At 35.4% G+C, this 19,636-nt stretch overlaps 1 protein-coding gene across 6 annotated transcripts in view; it reads right to left on the bottom strand.

Moving 5' to 3' along the window:
• The window catches only part of USP15 (ubiquitin specific peptidase 15), a 165,940-nt gene that overhangs the window by 97,184 nt on the left and 49,120 nt on the right, over window positions 1-19,636 (bottom strand). For 5 of the 6 annotated variants that reach the window (XM_036759129.1, XM_036759135.1, XM_036759131.1 and 2 more), the window contains exon 4: window positions 3,029-3,155. In XM_036759129.1, coding sequence (XP_036615024.1) covers window positions 3,029-3,155 — 127 coding nt within the window. Of the gene's footprint in view, window positions 1-3,028; window positions 3,156-3,824; window positions 3,899-19,636 lie in introns of those variants that run through there. The other variant, XM_036759130.1, reaches the window with a different exon arrangement.

Consider the following 19,636-nt stretch of genomic DNA (forward strand, 5'->3'; position numbering starts at 1 on the left):
AAGACAGAGGGGAGGAAAGAATGCATTCAAGGCATGGGAGACCTCTAGCGCAAAGGAACAGAGATGGGAGATCCATGCATGGTGTGTGCAAAATTATTAGGCCAGTATGAGTAGAACATAGGGTACATATGAGAAGGGGAGTAAAGTGAAAGAAGACTGTAAAAACAGAAAAGCTTCTATCTGATTCGAGATGCAACAGGGAACAAGCAAAGTTTGCTGAGTAGGGAGGTGAAATGATCAGATCTGAACTTGACAAAAATCGCTTTGGTACCTGTGTGGAGCTGCAAAGGGGAAGGTTATATATGTTTATATAAATACAGCATTTTGGTTATTATTCAGTGGTTTTTTTAGATCAAAGAGAAATAAAATAAACATACATATAAAAAAGGAGGTTTCAGACTAGATGAGTTTAGTGTAGCATGATGGGTAGGGAGGTGGCTTTCGAAACCAGGAAGACCTGAGTTCAAGTCCAACATGTTACACAAACTGTCTACTTGATCCTGGCCAAGTCCCTTAGCCTCACAGTGTTCTAGGCAATTCTATTAGACTATATGTTTCAGAGAAGGCACTGATCTGCACTGGTAGGAGAACTTTCTTCACCTGAGAATTCCCTTTCCCTACATATTGGACTAAGTGATCTCTACAACCACATTCTATTACTTTATAATATATATTCAACTCCCCCACCATTACTACTAATATATTTCTTTTTTACATCATCAAAATCATCTCCTACAGAAAATGCGATTAATTCAAACAATTTTACTTAACTTCAACATTTATGTGCTCAAATTATATAAAAGGTAAGGTTCGATTTACACAAACTTGATAACTGTAAATCCAGAGTAATATGACATTAAATGTTCATTACCAAATAAGTTAACTTGTAGTTTAGTAAGCTTTAAAAAAAAAACCAACATTCTTAGTTTTTTCCCTGGATCTCTTATGCTGTCACTCAGATTGTCTCACAAAAAAGTTGAAAAACTTGAACTTTTAAATAAAGTAGAGATTCTTAGTTAATTTAGTTGAAATATTTAAGAAATGTTTTCTGGACTAATCTTATGTAGCAGAGTGTATTAAGTAATTTTAAAAGATTTATCCTGATTTCAATAATGTAATTCACATATTATTTTATGGATGATACTAAAAATTATTAGTTTTATATTTGTTCTATGCCCTTTAATGCACCAAATATTCATGGGCTCAATAAGAATTCTCATTATAAATAAACTGAATGTAATCATGCATTACCATTTAAAATTTTTCCCCTTAAAATGACAATCAATACAATATAATACAGAGCCCTTCATATACTCTAGCTGCTAATAACCAAGAATAAGCAGAAATTCTATAAACCACAATGTGCTTATTAATGCATCACTCACTAGCAGCGGTTAATTGAGGAACAAATTTTTCTTTCTGCACATGAGAGTCAAGTGAAAGTAGGTTCTTGCTGTGAAACAGAAGCCACACAAAGTCCAATGTCACTAGTGAAAATCAAGCACTCGCACAGTTCTGAGAGCGTGAGAAGTGCTTACCAAGCAAGCTGACCAGTCTCAGCCAGCCTCTAGTGACTGCTAGTGTCTCTTCCCTAATGAGGGCATCAGGTATAACAGCCAGAAAAGAGGCTCGATGTACCTGGCATTCTTTTCCTCTTCCTTAAAGCTTTTAAACAAGACAGATGCTATTGTCATTAATTCCAAAAGCCTATTCTACAAGTGCTTTATTCAAAAAGAAAGAACCTGTTTTCATATATTCAGTCCATGTAGCTTTATGGGAAAATAGATCATGTCTCTAACATGCAACACAAGATACTGCAGAGAAAGGGACCAGACCTGTAATTTCATTAGTTTGGGGAGCTCCAAGGGAGCCAACTCCTTTCACCAGTGCAGGGCAGCACCTTTTCTACAATTTTATGTCTTAGAGACTAGCCGAGTGCTGGGAAACAAAAGTTCCTGGCTCCAGGGTCACACAGGAATGAATGAAGGAAATAAACATTTATTAGGCACCTACTATGTGCCAGGCACTATGCTAAGTGCTTTATAATTATTATCTCATTTGATTGTCAAAACAACCTGGGTAGGTAGGTGCCATTATAATTTTTACTTTACAGGTGGGGAAACTGAGGCCAACAGAGGTTAAGTGAGTTGCTCAGGGTCACACAGCTAGGAAGGATCTGAAGCTGAATTTGAACTCAGATCAGGCACAGTGTTCCATGATGTGCCACAGATGCCTCCAGAACACACAGTCAGTATTTGTCAAGAAGTAGTAGGACTCACACCTAGGTCTTCTTGGCTTTGAGAGAGGCTGTCTATCCACTAGGCCATGATGCTTTTTGCAAAGGACTACACTTTAAATCCAATGCTAACTTTAAAAATCAATATGATATAACAATATTACTCAGTTTTATGCTGGAAAACATTTTTGGGGGCCTTCAGAATTTTAACTGCAGAGTGGAAAGAGAACGAAGAAAGAGAAACAGATATATAATTGGGATGAATGACTAAAAATAAATTCAATTATCAATTCTTTAAGCTCCATTAAAATTTCTTCGTAATGCCATTTTTGTGCTTTTATAGTCTCATTTACCAACGGAAAGAGGATAATAACTATGAAGTTAGGTTATTTTCCATTTTTAAAAAAGAACAAAAAATTCACTGAGTGCTAACAATAGTTTTACTTAAATATCCATTTTACAATTACCAATTTTAATTCCCTTTCAAACAATAAATGTTGTATAACTTGTATTGACTTAAAATATGAATCTCTCTTTAAAAAACATCCCTAATTAAAATACCCACAAAATGCAAATGGTGACATTTAAAGATTACTTTAAAACCTTCATACCAAATAATTCAATTTCTGGTTAAAATTATATCAATATAACAAGATTTAAATTTCAAGCCAAATTCTTTAAATAGAACCCTTCCCCCCAAATTGCATAAAGTCCTGACAGAACTAGTAAGGTTACAATAAATTATGAGAGCAGTGATTTATTTTGTCATAAAAAATTATAGATTGTTCATACCTATTGTGTCAGCTTTGCTAAATCTTCGTGTTACAACATTGTTCATATTTCCATTTTCACACAGCTTTAATTCTGTTAGATATACTTCTACTTTGCAGTGCTTTACAAACATACCCTGTTCAACCACCTGAAAAATAACAATTCAATGTCAGCTACATAGCTAAATATAATTGAATTTCTCAAAAAATTCTATATGAATTTTGAGGTTTAAAAAAAACAAACTTGGAAATCTCCAATGGAAAACTATTTATTTTAGAGTTACTAATATTTTTAAAAGATTATGTTAGACATAAAACCAAATATGTTTAGAACTTGAATAAAATTTAATAGATTATGAAATTGTAACTAACATTAAGTAAATGAAAGTTTCAAAAGTTATGCTATTAGTATATGAGTATGCTTTTATGTATTCAGAAATAAACAAATTTAAGGAAGTGTGACAGAAAAGTGTCTTATAATGTATAACTGTAACTAAAGCCATTTATTTATTTCTACATTTTTGCCCTTCATCCCAAGCAAAAGTAAAATTATCTTAAGGCTAAGAGTTGTTACAACAGTATAATGCTGTATAACAGATAATTCTTACAAACGAAAACTATAAATCAATGATAACTGCTAGCCAAAACATTCAGCCATATGGTCTTGTAACCAATACGTTAGTTTCTAAATGTAAGATGACTTTTAGTTTGACCTTAACCATATATTTAGTAATATAAAACTCCAAATGACAAAGGGGTTAAACAAATATGCAAGAAATCAAACTTAATAATAGAAATACACATACACACAGGATCACCTTTTAAAAATATATATAATTCCTTTCGATCTTCCAAAGGGTAACTGTGGGCCTTAGTCATGAACACTGTTTCTGAAAATAGTCAGCTGCCTGACATATGATACAATCGACAAATATGGTATAAAGGGAGGCTCCAAATGACTGCTATGAGAACCCGTCTCTCTATTCTAGCCTTGCTATCTTCTCTATAGAACAATAATTTCATGTTTATGAAATGGTTTTCAATATGGAGATTACTTTTCTCTAGATTTAAAAATTAAAAGATAGTTCAAAATTAATTTGCTACCTAAATCCAAGACTAATTTTAATTGTATTTTGAAAAATGGAAATGTATGCTTTTCAAACTATGTTTGTTTTAGTTAAATTTCTGATATATATGAGGAAAACTATAATTGCTTATTGTAACTTGTACAACTGTAATGCTTAATATTCACTGCATAAAATTATTGATTATTCTAAATATGCCTTATGAATTTAATGTATAAAATGTGGCTGTTTATGCAGTAGGACTTGTTTAAAGGTTGATACAGAATCCACTTTAGGATTTTAGGTTGATATATAGGACAATGCCATAGAACTTGGAAATTATAGAAACTACAGTTAATATTAAAAAGAATACTTAGGAGTCAAATACTCTGTGATAATAAAGTATTTCCAATACAGGAATAAATATGAGAATAAGAATCCTAAAACAATACTATATCCACATAACTTTAGAAGGGTAAACACCCAAATTTCTATACAGAAAAAAAGGAGAAAAAATTGACAACAATAATCAGAAATAAGAGGAAAAACAGAATGTAAAGTAAGCATTCCTTTAACTCAAAAGAAAAGCAATGGTACTTATTTCACCATGTATTAAAGATGGAAGAGACTAATGTTAAAGGACAATTAAGAGAGAATAAGGAATGTGATCGTGGGATTTTGTTCTTTTGTTATTTACAATATTACCTCCCAAGGTTTATGGTATGTCTGATGATTGATATTAGAGCACGTATTTCTCAAATGAACATTAGTGCATATGGCTGCCAAGAAGCAGGAGAGGAAAGTGACAAGAGAATGAAGCTGGCTGCAAGAGGGAAATTTTCTGCTCTGACACCGAGGAGCATAGACAAAGCCTCTCTGTTGCTCCTGCTTTGCAACACCTATTCCAGCAGGTTGATGTAAAGAGTACTTTGTAAAACACTATGTATGAAAGACATGTTTTTATTGTTCATTTGTACAATGATATTCTATTTAAAGCATTCCATTAGACTAAAAACTGACAAAAAAAACAACTAGAAGATATTTTAGAACTTTTATTAGAATGTAGGGTTTTTTCTTCTTTTTTAAAGTATATCTTTGCATTAAGAATACTGCTGCTTTTATTTCTACTACCATCATACATTTATATAGTACTTTATATATTAGTATACAGTAACACTATTTTCATTTTGATTAAAAAGAACCTTAAATGAAAACAAAAGGAAACGGGAAAAGCCAACTACACAAAAAAAATCACACAAGCTTTACAAGAGTAAGTATCTGATGAATGCTACTGAAATTTATATGGGTACTTTGGAAAACTATTATAGAGTAGCCTGTTTTGGAAATGTCTGAGTCAGAAGTTCATGAAGTTATACAAGACATCATACTCCAGGATTGCCAAAATCATCCTCTTACCACCTGCTTCATTTTTCTCTACCAGCCTCATGTAACCCCTCTTGCTACCTCCCCCCCCCCCCCCGGCAAAAGAACAACAATTTGCTAATAAAGGAGTAATATAAGGGGCATAGGATATGCTGGATATGATGGTTGAGTTTCTCAATCACAAAGTAAGTTTGGGACAGGAAAACAAAGATTGTTTCATCTAGGAACAAAACTATGATGCATCTATAGGAGGAATCATGCAGTTCCTGTAGTCATTACCATCCCAGGCCCCATATGCACTCTAAACTTTATCTTCTAAGACAGTCAAAATGAGTAATTAAAATAATCAAGCTATTGTAAAGCAATACCTGTAATTTCAGGGGAAAATATGATTTTTTTTCAGTCTGCAAAGGTAAAAATGGAGGCATGATATAATGAAAGTTTATAGCATCAAGGATAGAGAAAGCATGGAATTCTTCACCAAATGCTAGTGTATAAAGAGGTTACCCCCTAAAGGTTGATGAAGAGAAAGATTTAGGGCAAATAAAAGGAAATATTGATGTGCATAATGAAAGTAATGTGCAGAACATCTATCTTCCCTCCAAAGGTGGTAAACACTGAAAACAATATGTTCAAGAAGGGCTTAGATAAATACAGGGACAACAGACACATAACAGAACATTAAGACAGGTTTTAGTGATATACAGAGAACTATTTTGAGGGGGCAGGGGGAGGAAAAATGAAAGAAAAAAATTTACATGATACTTTATTATATATTTAAAAGGAACAGCAATTGTATATAATAAACTTGCAGTTTCACGTGCAATCTTTTCTATTATACTATGTTATGGAAATACTTGTTTTACTCCATAAATTAAAAATCAAATAAATAAAAAAATTTAAAATTAAAAAAACACACAGCGGTTATTAAAACCATTTGATGTTGGTTTAAAAAAATTGAGAAGTAGATCAATGGAATAGGACAATCGGAGATAATGGAACTCAGGGTTCTAATCTTCCATAAACCTGAAAACATAAATTACTAAGAAAAAAGACCTCTTTTGATAAGTACTGCTGAGAACGCCGGCTAGAATAACAATAATGGCTAACATTTATGTATCTCTGGACCTACTCTGGGCCATTATTGTCTCATTTGATCCTCACAACCACCCTAGAAGGCAGCTATTCTTACTGTCTCCATTTGACATTTGAGGAAGCTGGGGTTGTCCAGGGACACACAGCTAATAGCTATCTGAGGTAAAACTTGAACTCAGTTCTTCCTGACTCCAGGTCCAGCACTTTATTCACTTTCCCGCCTAGCAGTTTCATGGTGGGCTTTGACCAATAACATCATAAACCAATGGATGTGACCTGGAAATTAAAAATCATACTACAAAAAAATTAGAAGACACGCAGATCATAAGCCTTTTAGAGTTATAGATAGGAGATAAGTTCTTAAGACAAACAAAGGAATAGAGGTAATTCCAAAAGATAAAATGAATAATTTTGATTACATTATTAAATTTCTACCAACCTACCCTAACCTAGAGATGCTGTTCTATAGTACATTTTGAGGTCTGGAAGTTTTATTTTTCCTCAATTTCTATTTTTTTTTTCATTATTTCTCTTCAAATTCTAGATGTTTTGCCCTTCAAATGAATTTCATTATTTTTAAGTTCTGTATTCTTTTGTGAAATGTAAAATAAGATAGCCAGCTCTTACTGTCAGATTAATCTTCCTTTTAAAAACAGTTTGAATCATTGTATCCAATTTTAAAATCCAATATCCATGATGTAAGGTAAATCTTGGTAGTTTGGTTGACATAGCATTAAACTTATAAATTAATTTTGTACTACTGTTATTTTTATTAATGTTGGCACAGTCCAGAAACGATCACTAAATATTTCTCCAACTATTTAAGCTGTCCTTTATTTCTTTAAGGAGTATTTTGTAACTGAATCTATGGAAGTACTGAGTGTGCTTTTGTAGATGGACACCTAAATATTTTATTCATTCCATAGTCCTAAAAATGTATTTGATTTTTGTAGGTTTATTCTGTAGGCTGCAACTTTGTGGATGCTATTGTGTCAACAGATGTCTTTGATTCTTTAGGCTTTTTCTAACTAAACTATCACGTTGTCAGTAAACAGGGCGTGTTACTTCCTCTTTGCCTATTTTTTATACTTTTGATTTCCTTCTCTCGTCTTACTGCAATTGCTAGCATTTTTAGAACTATATCAAATAATAACAGGTGAATGGGCACCTGTGATCCTAACGTTTACTAAACTCCACGGTACTGTCTGTCAGAGTCTTTAAGCCTTCACTGTTCTAGCCACTTTGATTTATCCCAAAGTATATAAATGCTATCAATCAAATTCAATGGCAATAAAAATTTGCACTTCTAAAAAAGCAACATTAATATCCCCTGAGTGTTGAGTGTTACATGGGCAGCTGTCTACCTTGCCAATCCCTACTCCTGGCTGATAGTTCATGATGATACAACATAGCATAAGCAGTTAGGAAAAGTAACAGTACAAACAAAATCAATATGGACCAATTTGTCAGTTGTTTATCTCTACAATGGACAAGAGCTGGTACTTTGTATTTTATCACAATGTATTTGGCAGCCTAGTTCAACAAATATTGCTTAAGCACCTCTTGCTGTACTGCTGTTTTGGCACTGTGCTGCAATGGGGGAAGGGAGATATGATATTTAGATAAGATATGGAATTTACATTCTAGGAGGGGAAAATAATTCTCTCTGTATACAGTAGATCTAGAACTGCAAGGGAACTTAACAGTCATCTGTTCAAAATCCCTCAACTGTAGTTGAGCAAACAATAGACCACAGAGAAGTATCAAGGCTAGGATTTGAACCTTGATGCTGCAGCCCCAAGCCCATGCTCTCCCAAGTGCACCCCCAGGCATGCACTGACTGTGTGAGGTACATAAAAGTGTGATCACCCCTATTTTACAGCCAGAAAATGGACACTTCCCTAGGATCACACTGCCAGTGGGTCAGAGCCAGGACTTGAACCCTGGTCATCAGTCTCATGGCCTTTTCAATTTCCAGTGTGGCTGAACCAATACACCAATTTGCTGATACATAAACTGATGAATACAGTACTCTTTTCTCTACACTTAGAGAGCAGAAAGGCAAGAGTTTGTAGTAAACATGGTAAGTTCTAAAATTCTGACCCTTTTAGCTTGCTTTCAGATTTGAATTTGAAATAGGCTAATTAGTACAAAAGGAAATCAGGGGCTATTCAATGATCAAGCAACATTAAATCCATAGGACATTTAAGCTATCTTTAAAGTGCTGACTATATGTGATCATGATTGAGGATAGACAACATCTTAAAAATTGAGGCCAGATGACAGCCTTAAAAAAAAAATAGAGCAGGAATTCCCTAGAGCAGGGGAGATACAGAAAAAAGTCCTTTGCTGACTCCTCCTAGCTAGTTATCCTTTTGGTTCACAGCACTGTGATAAGACTCACAAGTAATAAGGCTCTGAATATGTAAATATCCCAATTAACAACTGTATTAAATATATCTTGGTCAAATTAAGTCATGGCAGTTGGATACCAAATGGAAAAAAAATGCACACAAAATAATCTCTATAGCCCCAACTGAGCTTTGTTCATAAAGAATTATGGCATTGGTGCTTATACTCAATGAATCCAAGTTAAAAATAGCACTAAAAATGTTAATATTTGGCACAGGAAAGTCTCCTTTCTACTCTAAATCATATGATCTTAATTATCTTCCCATATTTACATTTTTACCAGGCTTTTGTATCCTTGAAATTTTATTGATATTCTATTACCTAAGCATATTTTACCTATTTAACAGTATTTTTCAAAAAAAAAATCATTAAAGTATGAAACATTACAATAAGATTCAAAATCTGAAAGAGTAGTCTGAACTTCATTATGTTGACATGGTGACTAAGCAGCTATATCCAGGACATTCATATTCCAGACTATGCTGAGTATGGCCAAAATGCATGATTGGCAAGGGGCAACTGAGAAAGACTTGTCTCTGTCAGACTCCACAAGGGTTACAGCCTGACAAGCAGATGCCATGAGAACCAAATCTGTGCTTTGCCATATCATGCTAGTTAGAGCCTAAATGGTTATTCATGGAGATTAGCAGCTGGGAGAAAAAGGCTTCGTGCAGGGCCAAAAAAGACATAAGGTTTTTACATATGCAATCAAATCAAACTCTTTCAGTGTATCAAAAAGCAGAACTGGCCCTTATCTCTTCTACATATTATTCCCTTTCCATCCTAGTCTACTGTTGTCACTTGAAAATTCTGCTAATGCTTGGCATGAAAGAGATGTAGTTTATTTTCTGGAGGTATTTTGATACGGGTCAGGTAGGAATCAAGAGGATTATTTGGGGAAAGAGAAAGGCTAGGTAAGATCTGAGAGTCATGCTTCTGTGAGAGTTGACAAGACTCTTTTCCATGGCATCATTTGTTATTAAATTTCCTCAGTAAGGAGGGAAAGATGCAAAATAAGACTGCTAATTTTTGTCAGATTAATCTTCTTAAAATATGGTTTCCATCATTAAATAGAATTTTTAAAAAAATTTAATAGTACCTGTTATAGTCTTCTGACCTTCAATGACTTTTCATTAACTACAAGATAGAAATACGGCCTGAAATTACACCTCCAAATTTACCTGCATGAGCCACTTTCTGGTCCCCAAAGCTGCTAGTACCTTCTCTTCCAAGGTTACTTCATATTTGACTGTGATTACACTATCTATGCTTGTTGTCTAGTAAAATGTAAGCTCCTCAAGGGCAGCAACTGTTTCTTCTTTCTCTTCATTGCCAGCATCCAAGTACCAGCGCCTGGCAAATAGTAGGTTCTTAATAAATGCTTGCTGGTAGATTAATAACCGACTAACTTATTAGTGCCCCAAGGCTTTTGCTTTCTTGTCTTCATGTCTCTGCTTAGCACATGATCTTTATCTGTAATGCACTTCCCTATGGTCTCAGCTTACCTAAATCCTCTGAAGGTACAGCTTAAGTTCCACCATAACAACCCTAGGCATTATATTTGTCCTAAAAGTGCTCAATAATACTGTCAACAGACAAACTTCATGAAACTTAAGTGAAAACTAGGTTTATTACAAGCGAAATTAACATGCATGTGAAACCCAAAGAGTTCACAATCTATACATAATTTCTCATATTTATGACAGCAGGACAAAGGAAGGAGGAGATACCAGTAACCTCCACATAAAAGGGCCTAGCATGGGAGGGAGAAAGGTGCAGTAAAGGTGGGAAAAGGACAAAATCCCTCCTGAAGGAGAAGCAAGGAGATGGCAAAAGCCACTTTCTTTTCTCTTGGAAACTGCTAGACCATGAAGATATGATGACCTCCTTATCTACAAGGAACCCAGGTACACAAGCCTAGTGCAGACTATCTGGCACCTGTCTTGACTCCCAAGGACACACAGGGAGTCCCGTTTGGGATGCAAACAATACATTATGTCAGCTCATGTGGGGGAACACTTCATCCTTGACACATTCAGGGCCTCCTATATCCTCTGGGTCCAGTGCTTCTGGAAAATATGGCACCTCAAAAAGACAAGTTCAGAAGACCCCTTAACATTCCTTAACAATACATAACAGGAATTCAATAAATACTCTGAGGAATTAATGTGTCTTGTACATAGATTGGACCTGCGATTTTACTGACCTAGGGAACCTGAGATGAACAAGACTTTACCAATACACAATCCCTTGCACTTAGCAGGTGTTTATTTAACTTAATTGATGAACTGAATGGATTTCTATGAATATAATTCACTTCTCCCTCTAAGTCATACTGTAGTTTTTACCTCTCCAGAATTCAAAAGCACAAAAAACTCTACCAGAATTAAGAATAAAAGGTCAAGGTGGAAATAGCATAGCAAAAAGGAAAAATGGGTGGGTTAACTAGTAAGACGGGTAAGGGAGAGAGAGACAGAGAAAGAAATGGGATGAAGCCCTTTAACTATGGTGCACAGTACCATATACCTTTACCTTTAAAGATACAGAACTGTATTAGAAACCATTCCTGACAAACTTTTTAAAATCAAAAATAAAATTCTGAATAATCACTCTCTGTACCAATACCTTTGCTATTAACAAAGTCTATTACTTGAAGGTTCCCCAACTTTTTGGTTTTGCCCTATTTTGGTAGGTAAGAGATTCTGTAAAGTAGCTAGCTCTACTTGCTTACAACTGAAAAACAACAAAACAGCAATCAAGCAATTGTGTGGAGTTTTGTTCTAGCTGACCCTTAAAAGTGGTCTTTCTTAGTGATTTCTTGAAAAAAACTAATACGTTTTGGGGTGATTTACATTATGGATCAGTCTGCAGAATCTCTATGCAGAGAATCTTTTGGATACCCCCATGAAACTACATAGTATACTGGAATATCACACTTATTTCTGAAGTGCTAAATAACAGCACTTGGGAGTACCATAAAACACGGGAAACAAAATGATTGAACCACAACTGAATTTTAACCTTCTTCCTCTTGGTATAATCACTCAAAAACTCTTATATAGCGTATATTCCATAAATGATAAATCCTAGTTAAAAGACTTTCCTAACTATATTGGTGAAAATAAGCCTCAATAATAACTTTCATAATACAGGCAAAATAATTGCCTATCTAAAGTTGGAACAACAAAACTGCAAAGGACATCTTCCAAGAATAATAATAATAACGATAAGAAATAATGAGAGTTCCACAGTCATATGCTGCTTTAAGGTATATGTAGCACTTTCAGAACAAAGACTACAATGATCATATCTCACTACTATCCTTGGAACTGGAGGTACTAGTTTTCAAATGAGCTGTTGTAAATGACGTATTTTTTGCAAACTTTAAAGCTTAAATATTCTTTTTCTTCATCATTCCTAATACTTAAAGAGAAAAAAAAAGGCAGCTATGTGGATAATTGGATAAAATACTGGATTTAAGGGTCAAGAAGAACTGAGTTTGAATGTGACCAAAAGACACTTACTCATTGCACTTACTCAGTGTATTACTCATATGACTTTGGCCAAGTCACTTAACCTCTCTCAACCTCAGTTTCCTTGCCTTTAAAATGAGGGTAATAAAAAAGCTGTTCTGTGGATTAACTGAGTTCATATCTGTAAAACACTACAAAAATAAAGGCTATTAAACAATAAAGTTTAAAATTTCTGTGAGCAATTTAGATGGAATTTCAAAAAGCATAGACCTGCAGTCCCATCAACTGCCTAAATTGACACTTAAACTTGACGTCTTATGGACATTTCAAATTCAGCACGTCAAATGAGCAATTTCCTTTTCCTACATATCCTTCATTCTACCAAACCTTTCTCTATGACACCACCATCCTTCTAGTGGCCCTGGTTAAAGTCAGGGGGTGAGCATCCACTCTTCACTCTCACCTCACATATCCAAATGGTTCGAATCTTGTCCTTTCTACAACCACAACATGTTTTGTATACAATCCCCTTTTCTCCACTCATGTTACAAACACCCCACTATAGACTCATAACCTTTAGTCAGGATCAGTGCAAAAATCTCCTAAAGGGTGTCCGACCTTCTTCAGGTCTCCCTAATTCAATCCATTTTCTACAGAGCCACTAACACGTCAACCTTCATCCCCTCCCCCTATTCAATAAGGTCTAGTGCAGGGGTGGGGAATCTGTGGCCTTGAAGTCCTCACGTGTGGTCCCTTGACTGAATTCAGTCAAATGGCTGCACCTGAAGACCAGGCTGAAAGTGGTCTCCAGGCCACAGGTTCCCCACCCCTGGTCTATTGCCTCTAGAATCAAATAAACTCCTTCATTAGCATTTAAAACTTTACAACTTTGTTCCTTCCTTCTTTTCTATCTTGTTACATATTACTCCCCTCTGTGTACTCTATGATTTGATCATACTGGCCTACTTGCTTTTCCTCACATGAGACACTTCATCTCCTATTTCCAGGACTTAGATTTGCCATTCTCCATCACTGGAATGGACTCCTTCCTCAACTCAGCCTCCTGGAATCCCTGACGCTCTTTAAGACTAAGAACAAGGACTAAATACTACACAAAGTCTTTTTTGAATTCCTCAGTTGCTAGTCTTCCCTCTGTTCCCAAACCATCTCACATTTATTTTTTATATATCATGCATATACTTATAGATGCCATATTGTCTTCCTCATCAGAATGAAGGCAGTGATTCCTTCATCTTTCATCTCTGTATCCTGGGATGTAGAGGGGATCAAATGACGGAATGGATGTAAATAACTTTGTAAACCTTGAGGCACTATATAAATGCTAGTTATTATTGGTCTATAGTCATCAAGGCTTTAGTCTAGTGAAGAATTCATTCCTTAAGTCATTACTGCAATCCTGCTGAGCTCAAGCAATGTTTATAGAGAAATACAGTGGCATGCAAATAAATGTTTAACAACAAGTTCTCCAGAAATATTTAAGTTTAATCTACATTTATTCTAGACAACTGACAAACCAAAAAATCAAGCCCTGATCTCTAGCAATTGTAATTTCTGAGGTATAAATGCTCACTATGAAAATTCAATAATTAGCTGGTTAGAGCTGGCTCCAGAACACCCCTGTCTGTATTCCTAGTGCTTAGCACAGTGTCTGGAACATATGCTGGGCTTAATAAATGCTTGTTTATTGACTAACCTGGGGAAGGGTACACAAATGCCACAAGGATCTGGACTAGGTGACAAGTCTGGATATGTCACTCCTCTCAAAGATTGGCCCAGACAGGTGGGCTGCTATTTGTAGTGAGGTGGAACAGTCTCAAGATGGGTACATAGGAGGAAAGGCCAGCCAGCCTTTCTTGTATATGAGATGTATACAACTTGAGTGTTTGTAACTTGTTCAATACCTTTATAAAATATATTTAGCCACTATTCTCCCCTAACACTGCATCAAATATGCTATGACTACAATGTTTTTCATAATTTTCTATTACTCAATTTAAACCCATGCTACAATTCTACATATTATATGTAAAATTAATCCCATATAACTTTAACTTTCTTCCCTCCTAAAACTATTCTTCCAAATAATTAATACTTGCTCTATAGTTTACCAAAAGAATAAAAGGTCATAAACATATTTAGTAGTTGGTACCGAACAGGATCAAAAGATTTAGAGTTGGGACCTTAGAGATGATCTCATTTTACAACTGAGGAAATGAAGTGACATCACAGAGATCATAACTGTCAGAATTCATATTCAGGTTTTCTTTCTTACACCAAATCCAGCAGCCTTTCCACTGCCTTGTCTATTCCTTGTTAAAACACCAAGATCTCAAATTAAATGACTAAAGTTTTAATAAAAGGGCTTAATTCTTTCCTGTCTTATAATGGGGAATTAGTTTTTACCTGAGTGAAGGGAAAAATGAGACATTACAGGAATAATTTCTGCTATCTTTCACAGATAGAAGATACTACATTGTAGTCCTTTATCTATCTTTTGCTCTAAGGAGGTACTGATGAAGAGATCTGGCCCCAGGAAGAGATGGAGAGAAACTACTGTTAAGAACAATGTTTTTGCCATGCAGATAACAGACTCAATTTTACTTCTTTCCCAAGATTGTGTCAAGTTGTAAATCTTAAAATGCTATACAAATGAGATTTATTACTAACATGAAGCTGATAAAAATGAAAACGATGAAACAAGTCTGTAGTGAATAACATTACTGCCCTGAAAGACAGAGACAGAAGTAGTAGTTAAATAGTAGGTAGGATAGGGAGTGACAGAATGATATAATTACGTCTTCTGAATGAGCCTTTACAACTTAATAAAACCAGAAAAGTTTGGTGAGGGATCTGGAGGGGATTATGTTTTTAAGTTTCAATAAGGTGTTGAGTGTTCCCAATATTAAATTTAATCAAAATTCCTGGGGGAGATACTAAAATAGAAAAGGATATTTTCAACAACAAAAAAAGGTAAGAAATTTTCTGAAGAATGAGTCTATTCATTTAAGGGTCCACTAACTACTACTTCATTTATCCCTCACACCTTTCACAAGCACTAAGTAGGAAATGAGAGCCCAGCAGAAAGCATTTGTAATATTTTGATAACTGTAGACCTAGTCTATATTACTCAGCATCTACTAAGTTCTCCTCACCAGTAGAATTCTGAGTATTTGAATATAAGACATTCTTGGATTATATAAAGCCAAACTATAAGAAACCTTACTATTAAAAATCAATCAACTTAGTTGACTGATGACACAAATCATTCTAACACTAATCTTGTTAGTTCAATCTTTTAAAGGTGAGATAAGTACAAGACCCAGAGCCACCAGGAGTAAGTTCAAGGTAATTATACCTCCTATGAACTAGTCTCTACCTATATTGCTGTCATTTCTGCCAATCGCTTTTTAACTAGTCTCCCAAAATCCAGACCTGATCATCGTTGAAATTCCTCTACAAAGTTTCAATCTTTGAAGATAAACCTTGTGCTAGACCATGAAGGAGAAACACTGATGATTCCAACATAAAAACTGCCCCTACCATCAATATCCTTTACTTTGAGATTTCATGTTCCTCTACCTCTCAGATAAGAGTAATTGCAAAACTGAGCACAATATTATGATAGATGGATTTAGGCTCTGCATATTACCTCCTTTTGTTCTTCTACCACATCTTCAGGCAAGGACTTCACCAAGCTCCAGGAAGCTCATTATTGGGATAACCTCATCATCTGGTAAAAATCATTAGTTTTGATACTCCACCTCCTCACAACCCTCAGATTCTCTGATTGGGGAGGGGGGGAGGGCGGGGACCAGGGGGCATGAATTCCAAACCTCTATTTAAGGAGAGAGCCCAGTTATCTCCTTGTGTTTCTCACCTGGCTGTATTACTTTGGGACTTCTCCCCCATCCCTTTTGTTTTGTCTTCCTCCTTAGATGGTAAGCTCCTTGAGGGCTGGGACCATCTTTCTCTTTTCATATTGGTATCCCTAGCTCTCAGCACAGTGCCTGACACACAGTAAACACTTAATAAATGTTTATTGACTATTCAATTAACAATTTTTAAACACCCTATATTCTAAATAGCTTTGTTGGTTAAGGCAAAGTATAGTATACACAAAGGGAGGGTGACCAGAACGAAGCTGTCATGTCATACATAAGTACAGATTGAAGGAACTGAGGATATTTAGCTAAAGATAATATGAACACTATTGTTGTGAAATGGCTGGATTAGATTGATTTGCTTATGCCTAGAGGGTAGAACTAAGACCAATGCATAATGTCTACCTAAAGGAATATTTTGTCTTCATATAAGGAAAAACTACCTAATGTCAGAGATGTCCAAAAGTGAAATAGGCTGCTTGAGTTTATAATGAGTTTTCTCTGCATAGCTACAAATGAAGGCTGGATGGTCAACTATTGGGGATATTGGAGAAAGGATTCCAGTTTTAAGTATGTATTAGACTAGATGAATTCTAAAAGCTGCTTCCACTTCAAGATTGATTACTTTTCCACAAAAATTGGAAAACAGAAACAGAAAATTTTATCTTAGTTTGAACACACAACCAAAGTAATCTAAGCCAATAAATTTATTTTTCATCCCATTTGGAGATAGCTAATCAAATGAGATGTCTGTACAGCACTTAGAACAGTGCCTGGTACACTGGCAGGCACTGTGGTAAAGTGGTAGGTAAATGTCTGTTCCCTTTTATCTCTAGGCTAGAACCTGGATTATTTCTTCCTAGACTAATATACTAGCTCAGATGTACTAAAAACTAGGGGAAGGGAGAAACCCCCAAAATCTAAACTATTTTTAGTTCTAGTCATGGTTTTTAGATTATCTGTTCTTGACCTGTTTTCCAGGTTAGCAAGAGAATATATCTTCTATTTTCTTCTGTATTTTCAATTTTTTATTTGGTTTTAATATTTCTTGTTCTCTGATAAGAATAACTGTTTTCTATCTGTCCCATTCTAATTTCAGGGAGTTCAATTCCTGGATAAAGTTTATTATATTTGTTCTATGCTATTAGTTCCCTTTGCCATTCTTTCTTTCCTAGCTGTCTTTCTTTTAAACAATATATTTTGTATCTCTTAGTTTCTTCCAGGTACTCTTATAGTCCTTGTGGCCAAGGACATTATTTTTTCTCAAACTACACTTGAACGTGATGTCTTGTGGGTTTGCCTCTTGGGATTCTCTCAAGTTCTTATTTCTTCATTGTGTTTGACATTTTCTTATGTTTACTCATAACTAGCTTCTGTTTCTGCATTGGGGCTTTGTGCTTGGGTCAGACTATGCTCTCTCCAGTATTCTTGGAGGCCTTGTTTGGTCCTAAATACAGTGGTTAAGAGTAGGCCCTACCATCCTGGAGGGATTCTTAGGTTTTTGCTCAGTGTCCTAGTAACCTTACTTGGGTGTTTTGGCCTTGGTTTCTTTACCGTTGTCTTCTTGTACATTTCTGAACCCTGAGTTGGTTCTATCTCTTGAGGTGATCCTGACAGATCCCATCCAACCAGGTATTATTGACTGTGATGGTAGCAGCCCTCTAAGTACTCAGGTGCTTTGCTTCCTAAGTCCTACCCTGGTCTTTTTTCCTTCTGGGCCCCCAGCAGGTTGCCTGGGTCCTGTGCTGGACACAGTAGACACTGGCCTGCCCTTAATCTCTTGCAGTGGCTCAGGTGTGAGTTGGCTTGGCCTTGTCTCTTGATGTGGAATAGGGCTGCTGTATCCATTTTGCATCTCACACATGCTGGTTTGTTTGTCCTTAGAACTTCCAGATGATTTTGGCAGACCTTTTATACGGCCTTAGACTGGATGGAGGAGCTTACACCTGTGACTCCTGGGATTTTTAAATTATTGTTCCTTCTAGAGCACTTTACTATGGAATATATGGGGGATCTAAGCTCCTCTAGGTCCTAACACAATACAATCTTCTTACAATGCCATATTTTGGTTTTAATTTTCATTTAGAAAAAATTATTTTTTCTTTTGTAAAGTTTTTACTTCCAAAACGTAAAGTTATCTTCAGTGGTTCAAAGCAAAACTTAACTCTGTTTGAAAAATAACGGTAACGAACAGAAGACTACTTACACCTAGAAGGCTTAAAGTGACAGTATGGAATCAGGCTGGATTGTGTTTATAAGTATATAATAAAATTTTAGGATATCTTCCCATAAGCTTGAGAAGTACTAACATATTAAATTTAATGGTCCATTATAAAGTTCATTCTGCCACTATGTAGAAATAGAAACCACATTAAAAATAACTGTCATACAACATACTGCAAATTCTTTTGTATTCTTTTCTGAGTAGACAATAAAAAAGGATAGAGTACAATACCAAAGATGGATATAGATTAAAAACAGAAAAAAACCCTTATACTACATCAGGATATATAAATTTACCAACATTTTCCTAATGCTAAAAATGGTACAATTTATATTCACTTAAGTGTTTTATATACATATTCGTCCATAAGAATCCACAAATCATTTACCCATCAATTCTTTTGAGGATTTATTAAGTAAAAGGCACTGTGCCAGGTATTTACAGGATAAAAATAAACATAAAGTCCCAATTCAAGGACTTTTTAGTCTAGGAGATAACACACAAAAATACATGAACACACAAAAACACTAAGTTGTAAACAATTCAAGGCAGTACTGCTAAGTGGTAAAAATAGACAATAAAAATCAATTTTAGAACCAAGAAGATCAAAATATGAATCTAAAAGCTACCTGTTCAAGTACAAGAGTATTTGTACTCTCTTTGACACTTCATTCTGCTTAGTGTAATAATTACTGCTTAAGAAAATTAGAGAGAAGGTATGATTGTGGTAGCACTTTTCAAAATGAGACAGGAATGGGTGGGATCAAGATACATGTAGAGGTAAGCCTTGAGTATAGAAAAAGGCTCTGTCCTGGGCCCTATTCTATCCTTTCCCTACAATCTCTCTCTTGGTGACCATATCAAGTTCTGTGTTTAACTCTTCTCTCTATACAGATGACTCACAGATGTATATATCTAGCTCCTAGTCTCCCTCCTGAGCGGGACAAAATAGAAGGTGGCAATAATCCAGGGTTAGGTATTAGCAAGGTGTGAGCATTAAGAGAATGGGGGTTGGGGTCCGGACTGGAGACTGAAGGACAATGCAGAGTGGAAATGGTTAACTAGAGATTGATACTG

The sequence above is a fragment of the Trichosurus vulpecula genome, chromosome 5, assembly GCF_011100635.1.
Source record: "Trichosurus vulpecula isolate mTriVul1 chromosome 5, mTriVul1.pri, whole genome shotgun sequence".
In the NCBI taxonomy this organism is placed as follows: domain Eukaryota; kingdom Metazoa; phylum Chordata; class Mammalia; order Diprotodontia; family Phalangeridae; genus Trichosurus; species Trichosurus vulpecula.